Source organism: Tachyglossus aculeatus, chromosome 2 (assembly GCF_015852505.1).
Source record: "Tachyglossus aculeatus isolate mTacAcu1 chromosome 2, mTacAcu1.pri, whole genome shotgun sequence".
Lineage (NCBI taxonomy): Eukaryota > Metazoa > Chordata > Mammalia > Monotremata > Tachyglossidae > Tachyglossus > Tachyglossus aculeatus.
The window spans coordinates 78,178,794-78,203,587 of NC_052067.1; the positions used below are offsets into that span (position 1 = coordinate 78,178,794).

Sequence of the window (24,794 nt, forward strand, 5' to 3'; positions counted from 1 at the left end):
CTCAACGTTCCTGGGATATGGAGATCCTAAATCCGCACCGACCCAGGAGGGTCCCCGGGAGGTCGGCTGCTCTTTGGAGTGGGGAGGGTAGGTGGGAGGTCCCAGCCACCAATCTAGTGGTGGAGGGTGGTGGAGGGCGGCAGGGGCTGCAGGCAGGAGCGGGAGGAGGGGCAGGAGCCAGACCGAGGGCAGAAGTAGATCATTGACTTCCACCAGGCAGCCCTAGGAAGCCCTGTCCCTGCCCTGGGCTAGAGCAGTGCAGCTGAAACCCATTGCTGGCCAGCCAGGGGCTAGGGAGGGACCATGTCCTGCTCTGAGATGGGGGGCCAGGACTCACCTGTCTCCGGAGGCCGATGCTGCCTCCATTGGGGAGGACAGGGGGACAGTGGCGAGGGAGGGGCCACACCACTAACAGTCTGTACCTGACCCCATGGCCCTCTGGACCCCCAGGGATAAGAGGGGGAGAAGGAAGGGGGCGGGGAGAGGGGGAAGAAACTACCGGTGTCAGAGCCAGCCGTCCCACCCCTCTTTCCCCACTTGGCGTCCACTACTGTTGCTATGAAACAGTCAAGCAGCACAATAATATCAGACCATTGCACCATATGAACATGATGGACTGACATCACACATCGTTAGAGGCCCCATCAAATCCAATAATCCTGGGCCTCTGAGGTGGAGTGGTTAATCCAGCCCAGCCACTGCTGAGCAGAGGGTGAGGAGCGGAGAGATTATGGGGGTGGGTTGGTTGGTTGGTTGGTTGGTTGGTTGGTTGGGGTGTGTGTGTGTGTGTGTGTGTGTGTGTGTTGAATGAAACATTTAAAGCAGATCCCACATGAGAGGGGAGGGGAGGCATTTAAAACTAATAACTATTAATAAGAATGATTGTGGTATTTATTAAGCACTTACTATGTTCTAAGCCCTGTACTAGATGCTGGAGTAGATACAACAAAATCCGGTCAGTCCCAAACCCTGTTCCACATGGGGGCTCCCGGGCTAAGGGAGGGAAAACAAGTAGTAAGTATTTAATCCCCATTTTACCGATGAGGAAACTGTTTTGATGTGTATTTATCTATAATTCTATGTATTTATATTGATGCCATTGAGGCCTGTTTACTTGTTTTGATGTCTGTCTCCCCCCTTCTAGATTGTAAGCCTGTTGTGGGCAGGGATTGTCTCTATTGCTGAACTGTACTTTCCAAGCACGTGGTACAGTGCTCTGCACGCAGTAAGCGCTCAATAAAGATGAATGAATGAATGAAGCTCAGAGAATAAGTGACTTGTCAAGGTCACACAGCAAGTAAGTGGTGGAGTGGGATTAGAACCCAGGTCTTCTGACTCCCAAGCTCATGTTTTTTTCCACTGGGCCACACCAAAATAAAAAAGATTAATATGTGATTCAATTGTATGATTGCCACCAATCATTTGATGTGGCTCTTCTGAATAAAAAGGTGCCAACCCATGATCTAACAGTTTGGTAACTGCCTAATGCCACAGTGGGGACGATGTTATCTATCCATTTTCATTCCATTTCCCCAATTAAACTAGGGGAATTTTTTTTCCCTTGAATACACCACAGTTAGTTCTGCTTCTACACCTACCTTAGGGCACTAAGTGCTTGCTCATGGTTAGCTGTTGGCTGTCCTCATCATCCAGCCATGGTAACCTGGAGTAAATCAAACTAATCCCCCTCAATAAGATTCTTGAGAGTATCAACTCCTTTTGGCCAGGAATATGTCTCTTGCTTCTGTTGTCATTTCCCAAATGCTTAGTGTGGTGCAATGCCCTCAGTGGGCTGTCAATAAATACCATTACCAATTAATCAGTCATTCAATCAATGGTACTTACTGAGAGCTTACTGTGTGCACAGCACTGTACTAAGTGCTTAGGAGGGAACAATGCAATTGAGTAGATACGATCTCTGCCTACAAGTAATTTACTGAATAGATTTGTGAAGATTAGCCTCTACATATGATACAGTGTAGTAACTGGAGAAGCAGCATGGCTCAGTGGAAAGAGCACGGGATTTGGAGTCAGAGGTCATGGGTTCAAATCCCGACTCTGCCAATTGTCAGCTGTGTGACTTTGGGCAAGTCACTTAACTTCTCTGTACCTCAGTTACCTCATCTGTAAAATGGGGATTAAGACTGTGAGCCCCCCGAGGGACAACCTGATCACCTTGTAACCTCCCCAGTGCTTATAATAGTGCTTTGCACATAGTAAGTGCTTAATAATTGCCATCATTATTATTATTATTACTAGTAAGAATCCCTTGAGCTGGTAACCCCCAGACCCTTCCTTTTTATGTTATGCTCTGAAGCAACTAAAACAAAGTGCTCAATAAATATTTTTGGATAACAATGATAGCATTATACGTGAATAAACTATTCAGAATGTTCAAAAATAGACAAGTGCCGAAGAGATGAGAAGTGGAGGAAACAAATGATCCCAAATGTATCATTTTAAAATTCCATTTTTACTTTCTTGTGCCATGTTTGCTTGTATAATAACATTAAGTAGAAGTTGGCTTAGTGAAAAGAGCACAGGCCTGGGAGTTAGGAGACTGTATAGTTAGATTAGATTACCGGGATTATTGGGATCGCCAATTCTGCTGTGTGACCTTGGGTAAATCACTTCGTGGCTCACTGGAAAGAGCTCGGGCTTTGAAGTCAGAGGTCATGGGTTCAAACCCCAGCTCCACTAATTGTCAGCTGTGTGACTTTGGGCAGGTCACTTAACTTCTCTGTGCCTCAGTTACCTCATCTGTAAAATGGGGATTAAGACTGTGAGCCTCCCGTGGGACAACCCGATCACCCTAACCTCCACAGCGCTTAGAACAGTGCTTTGCACATAGTAAGTGCTTAATAAATGCCATTATTATAATTATTTCTCTGCGCTCAGTTTTCCTTATCTGTAAAATGGGGATTAAATGTTTGTTCTCCCTCCCCGTTAGATGGTGTCAAGTCTTGAACAGGCACTGAGAAGCAGCGTGGCCTAGTGAGAAGCAGTGTGGACTAGTGAGAATTTCTTGCCAGTGGAAACTGAAGAGACAGAACCTAGCAATACATTCAAGAGAAGCCATGTGGCCTTGTGGAAAGATCACAGGCCTGAGAGTCATCATCATCATCATCAATCGTATTTATTGAGCGCTTACTGTGTGCAGAGCACTGTACTAAGTGCTTGGGAAGTACAAATTGGCAACATATAGAGACAGTCCCTACCCAACAGTGGGCTCACAGTCTAAAAGGGGGAGACAAAACCAAACATACTAACAAAATAAAATAAATAGAATAGATATGTACAAGTAAAATAAATAAATAAATAGAGTAATAAATATGTACAAACATATATACATATATACAGGTGCTGTGGGGAAGGGAAGGAGGTAAGATGGGGGGGATGGAGAGGGGGACGAAGGGGAGAGGAAGGAAGGGGCTCAGTCTGGGAAGGGGAGAGTCAGAAGACCTAGGTTCTAATCCCTGTTCTGTCACTTGTCTGCTGTGTGTCCTTGGACAAGTCACTTAGCTTGGAGAGGCAGTATGGAGTAGTGACTAGAGCAAGAGCCTGGGAGTCAGAAGGTCTGCTTTGTCTGCTTTGTGACCTTGGGCAAGTCACTTCACTTCTCTGGGCCTCATTTACCTCATCTGTAAAATGGGGAGTGAGCCCGTGATCCCCGTGTGGGACAGGGACTGTGTCCAACCTGATTTGCTTCTATCCACCCCAATACTTAGTACAGTGCTTGGCACATAGTAAGCACTTAATACCACAACTATCCTCTAGACTGTAAGCTTATTATGGGCAGGGAAAGTGCACTATTTCTGTTGTATTCTCCCAAGCACTTAGTACAGTGCTCTGCACCTAGTAAGGGCTCAATAAATAGAACTGATTGATTGATTGGCTCTGAACTGACAATGTTCTATCTACCCCTGCTATTGGCACATAGCGCTGAACAAATACTTCCGTAATAAATTATTTTTCTGGAAATGTTTTCCCTAATAACCTCAGCCACATACCTTGAACCTGAAAGAAACCAGGGGGCCTTTTTGTTTGTTGATTTGCTTTTCCCTCATATCTGTTAGGGGTTGCAGGTGATGAGTATACTAGAGGGGCACGGTAAACAGTCATCCACAAAGAAAATACACCAGACTGGGAAAGGATCGGAGGAGGTTTTAAACAGCCACGTGATCCCTGTCAGCAGCAGCCAGCTGCTCTCAACTCACCTCAGCATTACTAAGGAATTTCGACTGATGGCCTCCAGTCTCCTTGGCAGGCCCATCTTAGAAAAACTACAGTTCTGGGGGTTAGGGTTTGTGGGTAGAAGCACAGTGATTGAGCGAAGTGTGAGGGTTGGGTTGTAGAAGGAGAGAAGCAAGGCGAGGTAGGAGGGTACAAAGCGATGGAATGCTTCAAAGCCAATGGTGGGAAGTTTTTGTTTGATAAGGAGGTGGACAGGCAACCACTGGAGATTTTTGAGAAGGAGGGTGACATGTCCTGAATGTTTTTGTAGAAAGATCATCCGGGCACAGAGTAAAGTGTGGACTGGAGTGGGGAGAGGCAGGAGGTTTAGAGGTCAGCAGGAGGCTGATGCAGTAATCTACTTTTTTTGTTTTGTTCTGTCTCCCCCTTCTAATAATAATAATAATAATGGCATTTGTTAAGCACTTACTGTGTGCAAAACACTGTTCTAAGCGCTGGGGAGGATACAAAGTTCAATCTCTCACCCTATCCCGACTGGATTACTGCATCAGCCTCCTCTCTGATCTCCCATCCTCCTGTCTCTCCCCACTTCAATCTATACCTCATGCCGCTGCCCGAATCATCGTTGTGCAGAAACGCTCTGGGCTTGTTACTCCCCTCCTCAAAAATCTCCAGTGGCTACCAATCAATCTGCGCATCAGGCAGAAACTCCTCACCCTTGGCTTCAAGGCTGTCCATCACCTTGCCCCCTCCTACCTCCCCTCCCTTCTTTCCTTCTACAGCCCAGCCTGTACCCTCTACTGCTAACCTCCTCACTGTGCCTCGTTCTCGCCTGTCCCGCCATCGACCCCGGGCCCACGTCATCCCCCTGGCCTGTAATGCCCTCCCTCCACACATCCACCAAGCTAGCTCTCTTCCTCCCTTCAAAGCCCTACTGAGAGCTCACCTCCTCCAGGAGGCCTTCCCAGACTGAGCCCCCTTCTTCCTCTCCCCCTCCCCATCCCCTCCACCCTACCTCCTTCCCCTCCCCACAGCACCTGTATATATGTTTGTACAGATTTATTACTCTAGTTATTTTACTTGTACATATTTACATATTCTATTTATTTTATTTTGTTAATAAGTTTTGTTTTGTTGTCTGTCTCCTCTTTCTTGACTGTGAGCCCACTGTTGGGTAGGGACCATCTCTATATGTTGCCAACCTGTACTTCCCAAGCACTTAGTACAGTGCTCTGAACACAGTAAGCGCTCAATAAATACAATTGAATGAATGAATGAATACAAGGTGATCAGATTGTCCCACGTGGGGCTCACAATCTTAATCCTCATTTTACAGATGAGGGAACTGAGGCACAGAGAAGTTAAGTGACTTACCCAAAGTCACACAGCTGACAAGTGGTGGAGCTGGGATTTGAACCCATGACCTCTGACTCGCAAGCCCGGGCTCTTTCCACTGAGCCACGCTGCTTCTAAACTGTGAGCCCATTGTTGGGTAGGGACTGTCTCTATTTGTTGCCGACTTGTACTTCCCAAGTGCTTAGTACAGTGCTCTGCACAAAGCGCTCAATAAATACAATTGAATGAATGAATGAATGAATGAATCTAGGCAGGATAGGATGAGTGATTGTATTAACGTGGTAGTAGTTTGGATGGAGAGGAAAGGGCAGATTTTAGCGATGTTGTGAAGGTGGGACAACAGGATTTGGCGACAGATTGAATATGTGGGTTGAATGAATATGACTTGCCAGCTGTGCAGGCATTTCTAGATTCATAATACAACATTCAATCCATTTCCATAAAATGAATGAGTTTGGAAATTTCACAGCAAATTTCTCACACATCAAAAAAGATGTGTGAGAAATTCTGATGTATTTCTCAGTGGGTAGGAATAAATGGAGAGTTTTCATTTGGGGGAAAGTGGAGTTCAGTAATGAACATTATAAAAGCTAATTTAAAATTCTACCATATTAACAAAATGGGAGGGGAAGATTAGATGTTTCATTTAGAATTTTGGGAGGATTTGAACCTCAACTCTACAACCCGTATCAAAAATGTATGGGGAACATCTCGCTTAGGCTGTCTGATCTGTATCATGCCTGTTCTCTCAAATAAACAGCTGAAAGTCTAATGTGTTTGCAAAAATTTTATTTTATACTGTCATGATCGTTCCAGTGACTCTGCTGCTTTACAAGTTCTCTTTGTCACTCATTTTCTAACAGAATTTAGCCTTGATAGCAGGATATTTTGATATCACCTTGACCTTGATTGAGGAAGTCACTCAATCTCTGAGCTTCAATATCCCCTTCTATAAAATGGGAATAAACAAGACCCATGAAGCATAGGTACTGTGTCTGATCTCATAACTCTATATCTACCCTAGAGCTCAGCACTTAGTAAGCATGCAGTGAATGTCATTAATATTGTTACCTGAGCTTATTTCTGAAGTCTGAAACATGAGATCGAGGCTATCACTTAATTAATGCATCTTGTCTTCCCTCTTACAGCAAACAGCTGGAGAAGATATCCTCAACCACCTCTTCTGGCCCTGGCCAGGAGATGACCTTTTCTTTCAGCCAAACGCAGAGCAATTGGACCTGTGGGATGTGAGCTGAACAGAAACAGCAGCAGTTCATAAATTCAGCTGGAGCCTATGTGTCTCTTCAGTAGTAATTACCAAATACACCCATTCACAGCCCATGCTTTCAGAAGCAGTTTGCCCACACTGAAACCCTTCTTTTGAGGATAAGGAAGCTACATCCTGAGTTTTTCAAGCCTAGGAAAAAGAAGAAACTTACCAATATCTTTCAAACGAAAATAATCCAGGACTCCGTAAGGTTGGGGGAGGATCACTGCCAAAAGCTAGTGCAATATTTTTCTTTTCCATCACCAGGAGGAAACTCTCCAGCGGGCCCGAGAAGAGGATGAGAAAAGGAAAGAGATCACAAGTCATTTCCAGGGCACGCTGAGTGATATCCAGGCTCAGATTGAGCAACAGAGTGAGAGGAATGTGAAGCTATGCCAGGAGAACACGGAACTAGCAGAGAAATTGAAAAGCATCATTGATCAGTATGAACTCCGAGAAGAGGTGAGGATTCTTCATTGCCCTGAAATAGGGTACCTTGGGAACTTCGAGAGGGGGCAAAATGAAGGAAGGAGACAGTTTAACCCAAGGAAAAATACTCATTCATCAATCAGTGGTATTTATTGATCCCTTATCTTGTGCCCAGCACTATACTAAGCACTTGGAAGCATACAAAACAATATATAGTATTTATTAAGTGCTTACAATGTACCAGGCACGGTACTAAGGGCTGGGGTCGATACAAGCTAATCAGGTTGGAAACAGTCCCTTTCCCACATGGCGTTCACAGTCTCAATTCCTACTTTACAGATGAGGGAACTGAGGCACAGAAAAGTGAAGTGACTTGCCCAAAGTCACACAGCAGACAAGTGGCAGAGCAGAGAGTAGAATCCAGGTCCTTCTGACTCCCAAACTCGCGCTCCGTCCACTAAGCCATGCTGCTTCTCTATAGCTATGATCCCTGATCAATCAATGAAGGCTTTACTGGGGGACGTCATGCTTGGCAATCCAAAAGAAACCCTGATATGTAATGCCCGATTCACGCTCAGTTAAGAACTCAGTGCAAAGTGGAAGAAGATGTGTAAACATTGTCACTGAAAACTAAGCAAAGCAATTAAAATGAGTCTCTAGAAAAGAAAATGTTCCAATTAACAGAGGAGGCAGCTACTGGCAGCACTAAAGAATTCGTGACACCCCTGTACCAAATCCTCTCCCAGCTAACATGCTTATTTTTTTTATGGTATTTGTTAAGTGCCTACTACATGCCAGATAGTTACTAAGCACTGGGATAGATATATATTAATCAGGTTGGACACAATCCATGTCCCACATGGGGTAACAGTTTTAATCCCCATTTTACAGATAACTGAGGCACAGAGAAGTTAAGTGATTTGCCCAAGGTCACATAGCAGACAAGTGGCAGAGCCGGGATTAAGTTCCAGCACTTAGAACAGTGCTTTGCACATAGTAAGTGCTTAACAAATGCCATCATCATCATTATTATTATTAAAACCCAAGTCTTTCTGATTCCAGGCCCATGTTCTATCTACTAGGCCACTCAGAAATCAATATTAACAATTGAAAACTTCAAAAATAAAAACCAGTGGGTATTAGCTTGTGGGGAAAACAAGTGGTTTTTACATCTGTCTGTTCCCAGAAATAGTCACTAGCTTGGTGTTTTGAAATGGATAGGACAACCAAGTCATCAGCATCAGTCGGTGCAAGCAGTAACATTACTTGAGGACCTCATAAGGATGAGGATGATGGTGATATTTGTTGAGTGCCTACGCAAGGTAATGAGGTTGTCCCACGTGAAGCTCACAGTCTTAATCCCCATTTTACAGGTGAGGTAACTGAGGCCCAGAGAAGTTAAGGGACTTGCCCAAAGTCACACAGCTGACAAGTAGCAGAACTGGGATTAGAAACCATGACCTGTGACTCCCAATCCCGTGCTCTGAAGGTTCCTTGCAGAAATGAACAGGGGAACAGGAGAAGCAGCATGGCTCAATGGAAAGAGCCCGGGCTTTGGAGTCAGAGATCATGGGTTCAAATCCCGACTCTGCCAACTGTCAGCTGTGTGACTTTGGGCAAGTCATTTAACTTCTCTGTGCCTGTTACCTCATCTGTAAAACTGTGAGCCCACCGTGGGACAACCTGATCACCTTGTAACCTCCCCAGTGCTTAGAACAGTGCTTTGCACATAGCAAGCGCTTAACAAATACCATCATTATTATTATTATTAAATGGGCAGAGTCATATAGTTGATGAGCGGGTGAGTCCCTGGGGGAATACACTCAATAATAATAATAATGATAATTAATAGTATTTGTTAAGACTTATATGTCAAGCACTGTTCTAAGCACTGGGCTAGATACCAGCTATTCAGGTTGGACACAGTCCCTGTCCCACATGGGGCTCATGGTCTTAATTCCCATTTTACATATGAGGAAACTGAGGCACAGAGAAGTGTAGTGACTTGCCCAAGGTCACACAGCGGACAAGTGGCAGAGCCGGAATTAGAACCCAGGTCCTTCTGACTCTCAGGACTGTGCTCCAACTATTGTCATCCCCGTCTAGGTCCCTCTGAGCCAGAGTGCTGCTTCTGCACTGCTGTACTTGGGTGCAGGAGGTGAGGTGGAATGAGGCCATTTGTCCACTAAGGCCTCATTCCTCATTCCTCATAAAATAATTCCTCATTATTTTACTTGTACATATCTATTCTATTTATTTTATTTTGTTAGTATGTTTGGTTTTGTTCTCTGTCTCCCCCTTCTAGACTGTGAGCCCACTGTTGGGTAGGGACTGTCTCTATATGTTGCCGGCTTGTACTTCCCAAGCACTTAGTACAGTGCTCTGCACAAAGTAAGCACTCAATAAATACGATTGATTGATTGATTGATTTTAATATCAGTGGTCATCTGTGAGGGCCATCCAGAATAAAACGGGATAAATGGTCAACATTTTGCAGGCACAAGCTCCCTTTTAAAAGTGAATGAAATATGCCAACAACTGACCCAATTGCTTAGTTAAAAAGTTAGAGCACCAGTGTGAAAATTTGGCTTCATTTTAGGGTAGACCCAAAAGTCCTGGTTATCTGAGACCCCTGAAGCCCTCCCAGGCCTGCCCCTTAACAGTGGCCCCACACCCTAGAACTGTCCTTAGGCCCTCTTCAACCAACCAATCAATCAATCAATCAGTGGTGTTTATTGAGCACTTACTGTGTGCAGAGCACTGTACTGAGCGCTAGGAGCCTTCATCCTAGGGGTGATCCAGGGCTGGGTCCCAGGTCTCTCCCTACAAGAGGGCTTCCCAGATTGGTACATTCAGAATTGGGCCAGAAACTGCTCAGTTTAAGCAGTTTAAGGTGGCTAATGATGGTCATCTAGACTGTGAGCCCCATATGTCCAACTTGATTATCTTGCACTTACTCCAGTACTTAGAGAAGCAGTGTGGCTCAGTGGAAAGAGCACAGGCTTTGGAGTCAGAGGTCATGGGTTCAAATCCCAGCTCCGCCATTTGTCAGCTGTGTGACTTTGGGCAAGTCACTTAACTTCTTTATGCCTCAGTTACCTCATCTGTAAAATGGGGATTAAGACTGTGAGCCCCCTGTGGGACAACCTGATCACCTTGTAACCTCCCCAGCACTTAGAACAGTGCTTTGCACATAGTAAGCACTTAATAAATGCCATTATTATTATTATTACTTAATATAGCATAGTACTTGGCATATAGTAAGCATTTAACAAATGCCATTAAAAAAAAACACCTGGACACCCCCCTTTGCTGCCCACCCCTCCCCTCCCCCAATGCCTCAGCCTCAGGTGAAAACTAAATCTGTTCCGTAGAGCATGGGCCTATCAGACGGTCATGAGTTCTAATCCTGACTCCACCGATTGTTTGCTGTGTGACCTTGGTCAAATCACTTCACTTCTCCATGCCTCAGTTACCTCAACTGTAAAATGTGGATTGAAACTGTGAGCCCCACGAGGGACAGTGACTGTGTCCAACCCAATTTACTTGTATCCTCCCCAGAATTTAGTACAGTGCCTGGCCCATAGTAAGTGCTTAAAAATACCATGATTATCATTATTATTATTGTTATTATGCTTGTGAGTGATGGGCCAATCTTCCTGCCATCATGGAGTCCCCAGGCCTGAGTCTGTAATCAGCAGCTTCGCACTGAAGGAAAAAAAGTGGGGAGAGGGGGCATCATTCATATTGGAACACCCTCACTGATGCTTTGCTTTTATAATTCAGTTCATCTGGAATCTATCAATCAATCAATGGTATTTATTGAGTGCTTACTGTGAGCAAGGCACTGTACTAAGCACTTGTGAAAGAACAATATAACAGAGTTGGTAGACACATTCCTTGTTCATTCATTCAATCGTATTTGTTGAGAGCTTACTGTGTGCAAAGCACTGCACTTAGCCCTAGGGAGAGTACAATACAACAATAAACAGACACATTCCCTGCCTACAAAGAGCTCACAGTGTAGAGGTAGAGAATATTGTTGAGGAATTAGGGAATATTCACTTTATAACCAGGTGTTTCTGTTTTCTGGTGTTGGAAGAAATAGTTTGTTCCCAGAGAACGTTATTGTGAGTAGCTACAACACAAGGTTTCCTTAACATAAAGTATTACAAGAATAAAACCACCGTGCTAATAATAATAGAGGAGAAGCAGCATGGCGGCCCTACTGAGAGCTCACCTCCTCCAGGAGGCCTTCCCCGACTGAGCCCCTTCCTTCCTCTCCCCCTCATCCCCCTCTCCATCCCCCCATCTTACCTCCTTCCCTTCCCCACAGCACCTGTATATATGTATATATCTTTGTACATATTTATTACTCTATTTTACTTGTACATATCTATTCTATTTATTTTATTTTGTTAGTATGTTTGGTTTTGTTCTCCGTCTCCCCCTTTTAGACTGTGAGCCCACTATTGGGTAGGGACTGTCTCTATATGTTGCCAACTTGTACTTCCCAAGCGCTTAGTACAGTGCTCTGCACACAGTAAGCGCTCAATAAATACGATTGATGATGATGATGATATCTATTCTATTTATTTTATTTTGTTAGTATGTTTGGTTTTGTTCTCTGTCTCCCCCTTTTATACTGGGAGCCCACTATTGGGTAGGGACTGTCTCTGTATGTTGCCAACTTGTACTTCCCAAGCGCTTCGTACAGTGCTCTGCACACAGTAAGCGCTCAATCAATACGATTGATGATGATGATGATGGCCTAGTGGACAAAACACAGGCCTGGGAGCCAAAAGGGACCTAGCTCTAATCCCAACTCCACCAGTTGTCTGTTGTGTGACATTTAACTTCTCTGAGCCTCATCTGTAAAATGGGGATTGAGATGGTGAGCCCCTCGTGGGACGTGGACTGTGTCCAACCTGATTAGCTTGCATCTACCGCAGTGTTTAGTTCAGTGTCTGGCACACGGGAGTGTTTGACAAAGATCATTCGAAGAAAAAGAGAGGGGAACTGGGTGTGCTGTGCGCTGCTTACAGGGATTTCTTCCCCAATTGGTCCACAGGAGGGAGAGATTTACACTTTCTTTGCTCTCTTTTGGTCATTTTCTTCGTTGTGTCACTTTAAAAGTGATGCTTGGGACGTTGGAATTGACAGGGCAGCGGTTAATTGGTTTGTTTTTCTTCTCCAGCATCTCGATAAAATATTTAAGCACCGAGAACTTCAACAGAAGTTGGTGGACGCCAAACTGGAGCAGGCCCAGGAGATGATGAAGGAAGCAGAGGAGAGACACCAGCGAGAAAAGGAATACGTACTTACCAATCAAATTAATTTCTATGGCTATCTGCCTTTTATGCTTATATTTCATATAGAAATAATACATAATTATCTGCACACCATTAAAAGAAATCATAAACAAGATATGTTCTTACATAATCAAAGGAGACCCCAGGGAGAAACCCCAAATTTGATCATCTGGAGACGCTATTTTTCCTATTTTTATATTTTACAATAAGGGCCACTTTGGATAAAGGCTAAGAGCCATAGAGTCTGGCTACTTTGGTATTCATTTATCCTTGCCGAATGTTTTGGGCAAATCCCTGCAGCTTTCTGTGCCCCAGTTTCCTTTAAATACTTACTGTTCAAATCTTATCTCCCAGAGTCAAAGGGATGATTATTTGAATAAAGTCTGCCAAGCTCGTGGAGTTTATTGCAGCAGTAATAGTAATTGTATTTATTAAGTACTTTCTGTGTACAGAGCACTGTACAAAGTCATGGCACCCTGAATTTACAAAGACCCTCGTCCAAGAAATTCAAAGAGTTGCCCTGTTAGACTATGTTATGAAAAAATGCATATAAGTGAATCAGTGGTATTTATTGGGAGTGCTTACTATGTGCAGAGCACTGTACTAAGTGCTTGGGTGTGTACAGTATAGCGTGGCCTAGAGGATAGAGCACTGGCCTGAGAGTCAGAAGGACCTGAGTTCTAATCCTGGCTCTGCCACTTGTCTGTTGTATGACCTTAGGCAAGTCACTTAACTTTTAGAGAAGCAGCATGGCTCAGTGGAACGAGCCTGGGCTTGGGAGTCAGAGGTCATGGGTTCTAATCCCGGCTCTTTCATTTGTCAACTGTGTGACTTTGGGAAAGTCACTTAACTTCTCTATGCCTCAGTTACCTCATCTGGAAAATGGGGATTAAGACTGTGAGCCCCATGTGGGACCACCTGATGACCTTGTATCCCTTCCAGCGCTTGGAACAGTGCTTGGCACATAGTAAGCACTTTAATGCCATCATTATTGTTATCATTAATAACAATAACGTTTCCTACTGCGTGGCTCAGTAGGAAAGAGCACGGGCTTTGGAGTCAGAGGTCATGGGTTCAAATCCTAGCTCCACCAATTGTCAGCTGTGTGACTTTGGGCAAGTCACTTAACTTCTCCGGGCCTCAGTTCCCTCATCTGTAAAATGGGGATTAAATCTGTGAGCCCCACGAGGGACAACCTGATCACCTTGTAACCTCCCCAGCGCTTAAAACAGTGCTTTGCACATAGTAAGCGCTTAATAAATGCCATCATTATTATTATTATTATCATTATTATTAGGAGATACATGCCCTGCCCGAAACAAGTTTGCATATGCAGCAAGCACCATTTTTGGAGAAATGTGAATTTTCAGCCTGGTCCTCACCTTCAGTTCCAGGCACCTTAGAGCCATCACTTTTATAGGCTCTTATGAGCTACCCTCTAGCAAAACAATGTGCTAATATTCTAAGGGAAGTTTGCCTGATATTTTCGTTAGTGAAACTAGAAAGAACAGTATCCAGTATATGAGGTACTGATAAGTAGTCCTTAATTTGTCCTCAAAAAAAGTAAAAAAAATGAGAGATGGCTGTATTTGAGCCTGACTGTGAGATGTAAAATTGATTAATCAATCAATCAATCAGTGGTATATATTGAGCACTTATACAGAGCACTGTACTAAGCACTTGGCAGACTACAACAGAGTTGATAAACATGATCCATGGCCACAAGGAGCTTACAGTCTACAGGAAGCTGGTTAGATTCTTCAGTAATGTTGGTCCAGGAGACCAGAAATGGTGGAGGGGGAGGGATTCTGGACAAATGTTTGATGGCAGGGGCTGGATGACTTCATAAATTCCCCATTCATCATTCTCCATTCATCTTTCAGAGCCTGGGGAAGGCATGACTGAACAGAATCTGCCTCCAAAACAATATGAACTTACTTCTACTTCATTTACATCTACTTCTAGACTGTGAGCCCGTTGTTGGGTAGGGATTGTCTCTATCTGTTGCCGAATTGTACTTTCCAAGCGCTTAGTACAGTGCCCTACACACAGTAAGCGCTCAATACAATTGAATGAATTTACCGAGGAATGAAAATTAGCATTAAGTTTATAGAAATGATTTGAGACTTATGAAATGCTCTGCTACTTGTCTAGTGTGTGATCTTGGGCAAGTCACTTAGTGTGTGCCTCAGTTTCCTCATTTTTATAATGGGGATTAAATAGCTGTTCCTCCTCCTCCTCATCCTCCGCCTTGGACAGTTAGCCTACATGGGACAGGAACTGTCTCTGACCTGAGAATCTTGTATATACCCTAGCAACTCCAGCATTTAATAGAGCGCTTGATATGTAATAAGCACTTAAATATCACAATTTATCATTATTATTATTATTGTAGTTTACCCTATGTGAATTATCCCCTTTGGTCAGTGATGCCTAGGTACCAGGCATGTTGTAACTAGGCACTGACTGCAGTTCCCTTTGTACTGTGTTTAAGGTCAAAACCAGACTCTCTGTGGAAACAGCCCTGAGGACAGAAATAACTGCAGGTCTCTCTGTGCCTACTTGTGATAATAATTAGAACTTTCCCCAAACATTTAATCTTCAAAGGACTTCACAACATTAATTAATTACCATGATCCCCATGAGGAATAGGTGAATGTCTTCATCACTATCCAGTAGACAGAAAGTGAGTCAACTAAAGCCATATTGTCTGTGTCTTCTGAAACAATCAGGGGCAACTTGGTCCCAATTCCCAGAGTTCTGGTTTGACCAACTTTGCCGCTACCTTGCCTTGTGTCCTTTTCTGAGAGATGTGGGTATTCATCATGAACATAGGCCAAGATCTTGAGGTGGCAGGGAATCAGCATGACCTGGTGGAAAGAGCACAGGCCTGGGAATCAGAGACCCTGGGTTCTAATTCCGGCCCTGCTGTGTGACTTGGGGCAAATTACTTAACATCTCTGTGCCTGTTTCCTCATCTGTAAAATGGGTGCTAAATATCTGTGCTTCCTTCTACTTAGCCTGTGAGCCCCATGTGAAACAGGAGCAGTGTCCAACCTATTAACTTGTTTTCTACCCCTATAGTTAGTACAGTGCTTGACTCATAGTTAAAACTTAATACCCCAATTATTGTTATTATTAGTGTCCTCAATAATAATAATAAGTTTATATAGTAGAAACAGGATAGAAGAAATTAGCAAAGAATACAGAACCCTGGCCTCAGTGAGTTCTGGTTTTCTTAATTACTTCAAATCTTGGTGAGTGAAAACATGAAAGAGAGCATGGGTCTTGGAGTAATCCCAGCTCCACAACTTAATTATTATCATTATTATTGTGGTATTTATTAAGTGCTTACTATGTTCCAGGCACTGTACTAAGCGCTGCAGTGGATCCAGGCAAATTGCATTGGAAACAATCCCCCTTCTATGTGGGGTTCACAGTCTCAATCCCCACTTTACAGATAGGGTAACTGAAGCACAGAGAAGTGAAATGACTTGCCCAAGCAAGTCAGAAGGTCATGGGTTCTAATCCTGACTCCTCCACTTTGCCGTGACAAGTCATTAGAACCCATGCCCTTTGACTTCCAAGCCCGTGCTCAATCCACCATGCCATTGTCTGCTCTATGACAGCGTCCAACCTGATTACTTTGTATCTACCCCAGTGCTTAGAACAGTGCCTGGCACTGAGTAAGCACTTAACAAATACCATTAAAAAAAGTTGTCTTCTGTGTCTTTGAAATTATGTGTACTTAATTTAATGATGTTTATCAGCCTCAGTGGTAGGCACTTAGGATTTTATTGGCATTCACAAACCAGATTCCCAGAATTGCAACCCTGAATTGCTTAAACTACTGGATTAAAATGTTAACTGGTGGAGGAAAGACACACATGTGGTAATAATAATAATACTTGTTAAGCACTTACTGTGTGCCAAGCACTGATCTAAGCACTGGGGTAGATACAAGTTAATCATGTTGGACACAGTCCCAGTCCCATAAAATCCCCATTTTACAGATGAGGTAACTGAAGCCCAGAGAAGTTAAGTGACTTGCCCAAAATCACACAGCAGATAAATGGCAGAGCTGTCATTAGAACTCAGGTCCTTCTGACTCTCAGGCACGTATTCCATCCATTAAGACATGCAGAGTGGTGCTACATTGTCCCACCTATAAGTAGGTCCTATAACTGGTCAGCCGTTGGCATAAAGAAACTCTAGAAATAATGGAATGGCCCTTGGAACTCAAGCACAGCAGGGAGTAGGAGACAATGTTACAGCCTGCATGGCTTCACAATACTTTATCCCCATTGGTATATGGAATAAATCATTTGCAGAAAGAAATGAGGCACACCCCCAAGAGCAAGTGGCTCAGACAGTAGCTAGTTTTCCAATCCTATGTTCTTTTCTTTTAATCTTTTCTCTTTTTCTCTGTCTCTATCTCTCTTCCCCATCTCTCTCATCACCACTAAGGCAACCCCACTGGCAAAGAGTTGCTATTTTTTGACCTCTCAGAGCTGTTCTAAAGCTTATTGATTGATTGATTCATTATGGTATTTGTTAAATGCTTACTTAAGTGCTTAACAATGCTGTCAAGCATTGTTCCAAGTGCTGGGGTAGTTACAAGATAATCTTTCATTATAGAAAAATTTTGCCCCATCGGACATTGTCCACAGAGAGGTTTAGTGGAAAAAAATACAAAGACATTTTCTCAAAACCGTTGTTCCTCCAAAGAAAACAACTTAAGAAACTTGAGTCCTATAATAGGGATCTTGACATGTTTATATACAAAGCAACATGAAGTCAGTAACCCTAAAACTCTATATTAGGGCATTCTGGAAAGGTAATTCACTAAATGTCAACCTAGTGGCAAACTCTTCTGGAAGAAAATATGATACGTGAATGTGTCACTGGTCACTCAAATTGAGATAAAGCTGTTTGTTGTTTTTCTTCTTTACTTTTTTCTTTAAGATCCCACAGGAAATGAAAATTAGAATGTAAAGCAAAAAATATAAAGCTAAAATTATGATGATGCATTGCTGGAGAAGGAATACTAAGTGGGGACTGAAAACCATAACACTCTGAACTTGGTGTTTAAGCAAATAGAGGTGTCTCACACTTTGAAATGGGGATGTGTAGAGTGGACCCAGTATAGAATGTAAAAGTAGAGTTAGCTAGGTTTCAGACCCATCAAAAGAATCCAGAAGGAACCTGTGGAATGCAAGAAATGATAATACAGTAATTAGAAAGCCACTGGAAATGAAGATGCCTGCAAAGAACTCTGTGACAACATCACAACAGCCTGCTGAAATAGAAAATCAAACTGCAATCCACAACATTCACATGGACCGGGTATTACTTCATGATTCTCTATGCCAGGCAGTTGTTGAGGCATTGGGCATGACCAAGAAAAGTCACCAAGATTGGTTCCATGCAAATGACTGGATAAAAGGTCTACTTGCTCTACTACATCCATTTCACCCGTAACACGATGTGGCATCTGAGAAGTGAGTCAGAAGAGAAGGCTTTAGGAGACCAGCATCATGGCTTGTAAATCAAATTCAAGAACCCGCCCAACAGCTGGTGGAATTCCAGTGTGGAAGAGGCTAGAGATCCAGAGCGGCACATGACGGGTGCTAATCGACTGAAGTGTGTCTGATTGGATTACAGATATGCCCGGGCTCCCCTATCTGGTGGCCCTCCATCCAGTTGAAGGGGCTGATTTACAACCCAGTAATAAACCACATCCTCCAATTGGTTTCTGCAGGTGGAATCAGATTCGTTTAAATCATCTGTCAATCGCAGATGGAACCTGATTCAGGCAATTACCTCAAAATGGTGTTAATCTTTGTGGAGCCATCCAGAGATCCAGTGGCAGGATGTCTAGCCTTTTGTATGGCTTCAATTTGTGAACCACCACCAAAGACACATCCAACTTCTTGGGCGATTTCACCAGTTTCTTCAAAATCAAATGACAGCAACAATGTTCTTCGACTACAGTCAGCTCATTAGCATTGAGGCAACATTCCGCTCTCAGCTTTCCTGGGTGGGAACATGAATAAAATGGATGACGAAAAAATAACATAGCCAATTAGCTAAGTATGGCTGAAATGAGGAACAATCAAGCAGAGAGATTGAGAACAGATGTATAAGACCAGTGATATCCAGTCTGCTACAGCAGTGAACTGTTGGGAGAGAGCAGCAATCAAACAGTGATATTTACTGAGCACTTACTGTATGCAGAGCACTGTATTTAAACACTTGGGAAAGTACACTATAATAGTGTTAGTTGGCATGATCCCTGCCCATATAGAGCTTCCAGTCTATAGCAACAGATGGCCTTGGTATGCTTCAACCTGGAGAGAAGTTGCTCTCCAGTGGAAACTTTGGGAAGATCAAAGTGCTGTGAAACAGATTTAAAAGCAATGACTCATTCACCACAAATACCAGTCACTTCAGCCTGGCAAAGGACCACCTTTTCCCACCTTCAATTTGTGATATGTTGTAGGTTACATAGGAGTCTTTTTATCTAATGCAGCATATGACAGTGTCACACCATCAGAAGTAACTTCTTTAAACATGAATGGTATGCTCCTAAGACTCCTTTGAAATAACAACGTTGCAACAGAGCACAGTTTAATTTCATGGGAAATTAGAATGCATTAGAGGAAATTAAAATATGTTCTGTTTGAATCAATTGCATTTGTCCGATCAATTACAATAAAGGGAAAGTTTAATTCATAAGTGTTAGGTCATTATCAGTATTTTCAGCCTAGACAATCCTCTCAGCAATTCATTATGCTAGATCAATCAATCAATCAATCAATCGTATTTATTGAGCGCTTACTATGTGCAGAGCACTGTACTAAGCGCTTGGGAAGTACAAATTGGCAACACATAGAGACAGTCCCTACCCAACAGTGGGCTCACAGTCTAAAAGGGGGAGACAGAGAACAAAACCAAACATACCAACAAAATAAAATAAATAGGATAGAAATGTACAAGTAAAATAAATAAATAAATAAATAAATAGAGTAATAAATATGTACAACCATATATACATATATACAGGTGCTGTGGGGAAGGGAAGGAGGTAAGATGGGGGGATGGAGAGGGGGACGAGGGGGAGAGGATGCCAAATTGCTAACTCCATTTTAGATATGAGGAAGCCAAAGTTGAGCTATTCAAGTCACAATATATCACTAAGAAATGTGGGAACAGGGCATGTCTTCTAACTTCGCATTTAATGCTGTATTATACCTAATTTTCCTATGATGTATTTCTGGAATTTAGGAGTTTAATTTTCTCCAATTGTGAAAAGGAATCATTACCCAAGATCATTATAAATATTCTGGAAATGCTGCATTCCCTCATTTTTTTGTGCTTATATTTACCCCACCCTCAGCCCCCCCAGTAATTATGAACACATCCATAATTTATTTTAATGTCTCTCCCTCTCTAGCCTATAAGCTCCTTGTGGGCAGGAAACGTGTTTACCAACTCCAGTTGTACATTGCTCTCCCAAGCGCTTAGTGCAGTGCTCTGTGCAGAGTAAGAGCTTAATAAATGCCACGATAGATTGATAGCTTGGTTCTCTCAAAAGCATTTGACCATTCGTTAGTTGGTGAAGTCCTAGATTTATTTGAACTTCCTGGTTGGATCTCACTCTTAACTCTCCCCCTTCCATCCTCTCACTTTGTCACCCCACCCCCAACCCCTGGCTTGGAACTCCCAATCCCAACAAAACGGACAGACCACAGCCCTCCTCATATTCAAGGGTCTCCTGAAAGCCCACCTCCTCCAACTTGCCCTCCCCAAATAATTCTCAGTATCCCATGCCAAATAAATCCAGCGCTTAGTAGTGCTAAGTACATAGTGCATAGTAAGTGCTTAACAAATACCACAATGATTACTATTATTGTTATGATTCATGTACTTACATACATCAGTATGATTCATATACAGTTATTCAGTTGGGCATTGAATTGAGTTTTGAGTACTCTGTAAATACTTTCAATGTCTGTCTTCCTCCCATCTCTTTGTAGCCTGGGAATGTGTCACTTTCTTGTATTGTACTTCCCAAGTGCTACGTACAGTGCATTGCTTCCAGTATATACTCAATAAATACTACTTAGTAGTACTACTTAGTAGTACTACCACTACTACTACCTAGACTGTCAGGTTGTTGTGGGCAGGAATTGCCTCTTTATTGAGGTATTGTACTTTTCCAAGCACTTAGTATAGTGCTGTGCACACAGTAAGCACTCAGTAAATACGACTGAATGAATGAATACTACTGAATGTATTCCCCAAGATCTTGTAACATCTTTTCTTCCTCTCTGATGTTCTTCTACTTCAGTTACTGAACCAAGCAGCTGAGTGGAAGCTTCAGACGAAAATGTTGAAAGAGCAAGAGACTCTCCTGCAGGCCCAGGTAAAGTAGGAAGAGGGGAATGCATGTGTTGGGAGCTTTCTTTATCTCTTATCTCCCATCCTGAGACCCAGGTTGAAGGCAACAGACAATGGGGTTTAAGAGGGAAGGTTGGGTTAAGGAAAGAGGATACCTTCACAAACCTGTTTCCAGCAGAGAATTTGGAGGGGTAGAAGGCACCCTGACTTGCTCCCGTCAACGTGGCTCAGTGGAAAGAGCCCGGGCTTGGGAGTCAGAGGTCATGGGTTCTAATCCCAGCTCAGCGACTTATCGGCTGTGTGACTTTGGGCAAATCACTTCACTTCTCTGTGCCTCAGATACCTCATCTGTGAAATGGGGATTAAGATTGTGAGCCCCACATGGGACAACCTGATCACTTTGTATCCCCCCAGTGTTTAGATCAGTGCTTTGCACATAGTAAAGCACTTAACAAATACCTTCATTATTATTCATCCTCCCTTCGAGCCCCACAGCACATATGAATATATCTGTAATTTATTTATTCATTCATTTATTTATGTCTGTATGCACATATGTATATTCATGTCTATCTTCCCCTCTAGACTGTGAGCTCAATGTGGGCAGGGAATGTGTTTGTTTGTTGTTGTAGTGTACTCTCCCAAGTGCTTAGTACAGTGCTTTTCACACAGTAAGCACTCAATAAATATGATTGATTGAATGAATGAATGAATGAATGAATGAAGTGAGAAGAGGAAAGGAAAATTGTTGTAGTGCCTCTTCCTCTAAAGAAAGGGTTGATGCAAAGGAAACAACAAAAGGAAAGTTAAATTCATCAATATTAGGTCAATATCAATATTCATCAATATCAATGTGCTTTTTTAATTCACACACAAAGCAAATGCATTAGAGTTTAATAAATTGCCCAAGCCAAGGTAAGGGTAAATAGGAAATAAAAGATCTAAATCTGGGTGTTTCTGGGCTTAAATCACCATAAGTCTCACCTCCTCCATCACTGTGTGGATTTTTGCCCTCATTTAACTTTCTCCAGTTCTTGTAAGAATTTTATTTGAAATATTCCTGTCATATAGGATATGTTCAGTGGCTCTTTCCAAATACTCAAATAGCACATGGCTTAGGACAAAGAGCACGGGCTTGGGAGTCAGAGTTCATGGGTTCTAATTCCGGCTCCCCACTTGTCAGCTGTGTGACTTTGGGCAAGTCACTTCATTTCTCTGTGCCTCAGTTACCTGGTCTGTAAAATGGGGATTAAGACTGTGAGCCCCACCTAGGACAACCTGATAACCTTGAACCTCCTCCAGCATTTAGAACAGTGCTTGGCACAGAGTAGGCACTTAACAAGTACCTTCATTATTATTAATTATTACTTTTTATTCCATCTAATTCATTTAGGATCTCATCTTTCATAGTTTGTAAAGTACCAAGTGCCTCTGGAATGAGAATTTAGTCAAAAAAACAATCTCAAGATTTTGCAACCTAACAGATAAATTTTCTTTGCCAATCACCCCAGCCATAGCCTGGGGAAACTGTTCTTAGTTACTCCATTCCACCATATTCAGTGGTATCCTAGTGACTTAAAAGAGTTAATGTGCTTTGGCAAGTGTGGACCCAATTTTTAATCAAGCGCTACCACACTGCATGGCATTTGTTCACCAAGTAAAGTTGAATTTGCATTCTAAAACAGAAAACTGTAGCAACCCATTTTTCACAGCTCATAGAAACTCTGATCTGACTTGAAAACAGGTTGCTTTTTAAAAAGGTTTCCTCTACCTTACAATCCAGCCTAAAATGTGTGGCCTTGTTCAACTAGGCCTGAGCATATGACTATGGATTTTGCAGAGCTAGTACATTTTACAATCAAACAGATTTCAGAAATGAAAAAGCATTCAAATATTGTTGCTACTAATAGATATTAGTAGATATAGATATTCATCAACTCCCAGCGAGTAACTCAGTGAGGATGAGCACTAGCAAATGTGGAATGTGGGTCTGGTTTCCAAGGCAAAGATTGTAGACACTGTGCTAACCACTGCAACATGGCCTAGTGGATAGAGCATCGATCTGGAGTCAGAAGGACCCGGGTTCTAATTCCACCTTCACCATTTGCTTGCTGTATGACCATGGGCAAGTCGCTTAACTTTTCTGTGTCACTGTTACCTCATCTGTAAAATGGGAATTAGACTGTAAGCCCCATGCGGAGCATGGACTATGTCCAACTTGATTGGTTTAGTACAGTGCCTGGAACATAGTGCTTAACAAATACCGTTTTTAAAAAAAGGTGTGAGGGGGAGATCAGAAAATAGGTTATTTAAGTGGTTGGGCCATTCTCTTTAAAACCAGTCTTTGCAAGGGCTGGGTTCTTATATAACTCCTCAGGTAGTATAATGTCCTCTATAATTATGGTTTATTGAGAGTAAATGGACTGGTTCCTGACTTCAACCTCATTGATTTTATGGAGGGTTTCTAAGCACATTTCTATCTCTCATATGTTTTAAATATTTTCAACTAAACCTTAGTGTAGGAGAAGAATGTAAACAGCAACAAGACCCTTTTAAAACAGAAATAAAAAGCAATCACCATCAATTCTAAGACATTTAATAATAGCAATAATAATTACGGTACATGTCAGGAACTTAATGTGTGCCATGTACTGTACTAAGTCCTGGGGTAGATACAAGTTAATCAAGTTGGACACAGTCCCTGTCTCACATGGGGCTTACAGTTTAAGGAGGAGGGAGTAGGATTTATCTATCAATTAATCAATCAATCAATGGTATTTAATAATGGTGGCATTTGTTAAGCACTTACTATGTGCAAAGCACTGTTCTAAGCACTGAAGCACTGCTCTGTGTGCAGAGCATTATACTAAGCACTTGGGACAGTTGGTAGACTTGTTCCCTGCCCGCTTAGAGTTTACAGTCTAGAGATTCAATTCCCATTTAATTTAATTTAATCAAGATTTTACTGCCCATTTTATAGATGAGGAAACTGAAGCACAGAGAAGTTAAGTGATTTGTCCAAGGTCACACAACAAACAAGTGGCAGAGCCAGGATCGGAACCCAGGTTCTCTAAACAAATACCACAATTGTTATTATGAAATTGAAAACAGAAGTATAAATTTCTAGACTACAAATAGAAATAAAATTTAGTTAGTCAAATGTTTCCACATTCCCATTAATTGCATCTATTAATATTCTTATTCCCAGTCTTCTTTCCAAAGTTCTTTCAAACACTTGATTAACGGGATATTAGAGATTGTCAAAGTTGTGCTAATGCTCTGCCATGACGCAGGCTAATCCCATCTTTGGGACAATGCATTGATGTTTCCAAGAAAGTATGCTGTGTTATCTGGGCTAAACTGTTTCTCACAACAGTTAACCTCAGTGCTATGCTACTCATATAAAAAAAAAAAAAGGTAGAATTCATTCATTCATTCAGTCAGTCATATTTAATGATGGCATTTATTAAGTGCTTACTATGTGCAAAGCACTGTTCTAAGTGCTGGGGAGGATACAAGGTGATCAGGTTGTCCCACGTGGGGCTCACAGTCTTCATCCCCATTTTACAGTTGAGGCAACAGGCACAGGGAAGTTAAGTGACTTGCCCAAAGTCACACAGCTGACAATTGGTGGAGCCGGGATTTGACCTCTGACTCCCAAGCCTGTGCTCGTTCCACTGAGCCACGCTGCTTATTGAGTGCTTACTGTGTGCAGAGCACTGTACTAAGTGCTTGGAAAGTACAAGTCGGCAACATACAGAGACGGTCCCTACCCAACAATGGGCTCACAGTCTAGAGATAGACAACAAAACAAAACACGTAGAAAGGTGTCA

The 24,794-nt window shown here is 42.6% G+C and overlaps 1 protein-coding gene across 1 annotated transcript in view; it reads left to right on the plus strand.

Moving 5' to 3' along the window:
• The window catches only part of TXLNB (taxilin beta), a 61,338-nt gene that overhangs the window by 25,928 nt on the left and 10,616 nt on the right, over window positions 1-24,794 (plus strand). The window contains exons 5-7 of the mRNA XM_038762390.1: window positions 7,085-7,279; window positions 12,444-12,563; window positions 20,912-20,986. Of these exons, the coding sequence (XP_038618318.1) occupies window positions 7,085-7,279; window positions 12,444-12,563; window positions 20,912-20,986 (390 nt within the window). The remainder of the gene's footprint in view (window positions 1-7,084; window positions 7,280-12,443; window positions 12,564-20,911; window positions 20,987-24,794) is intronic.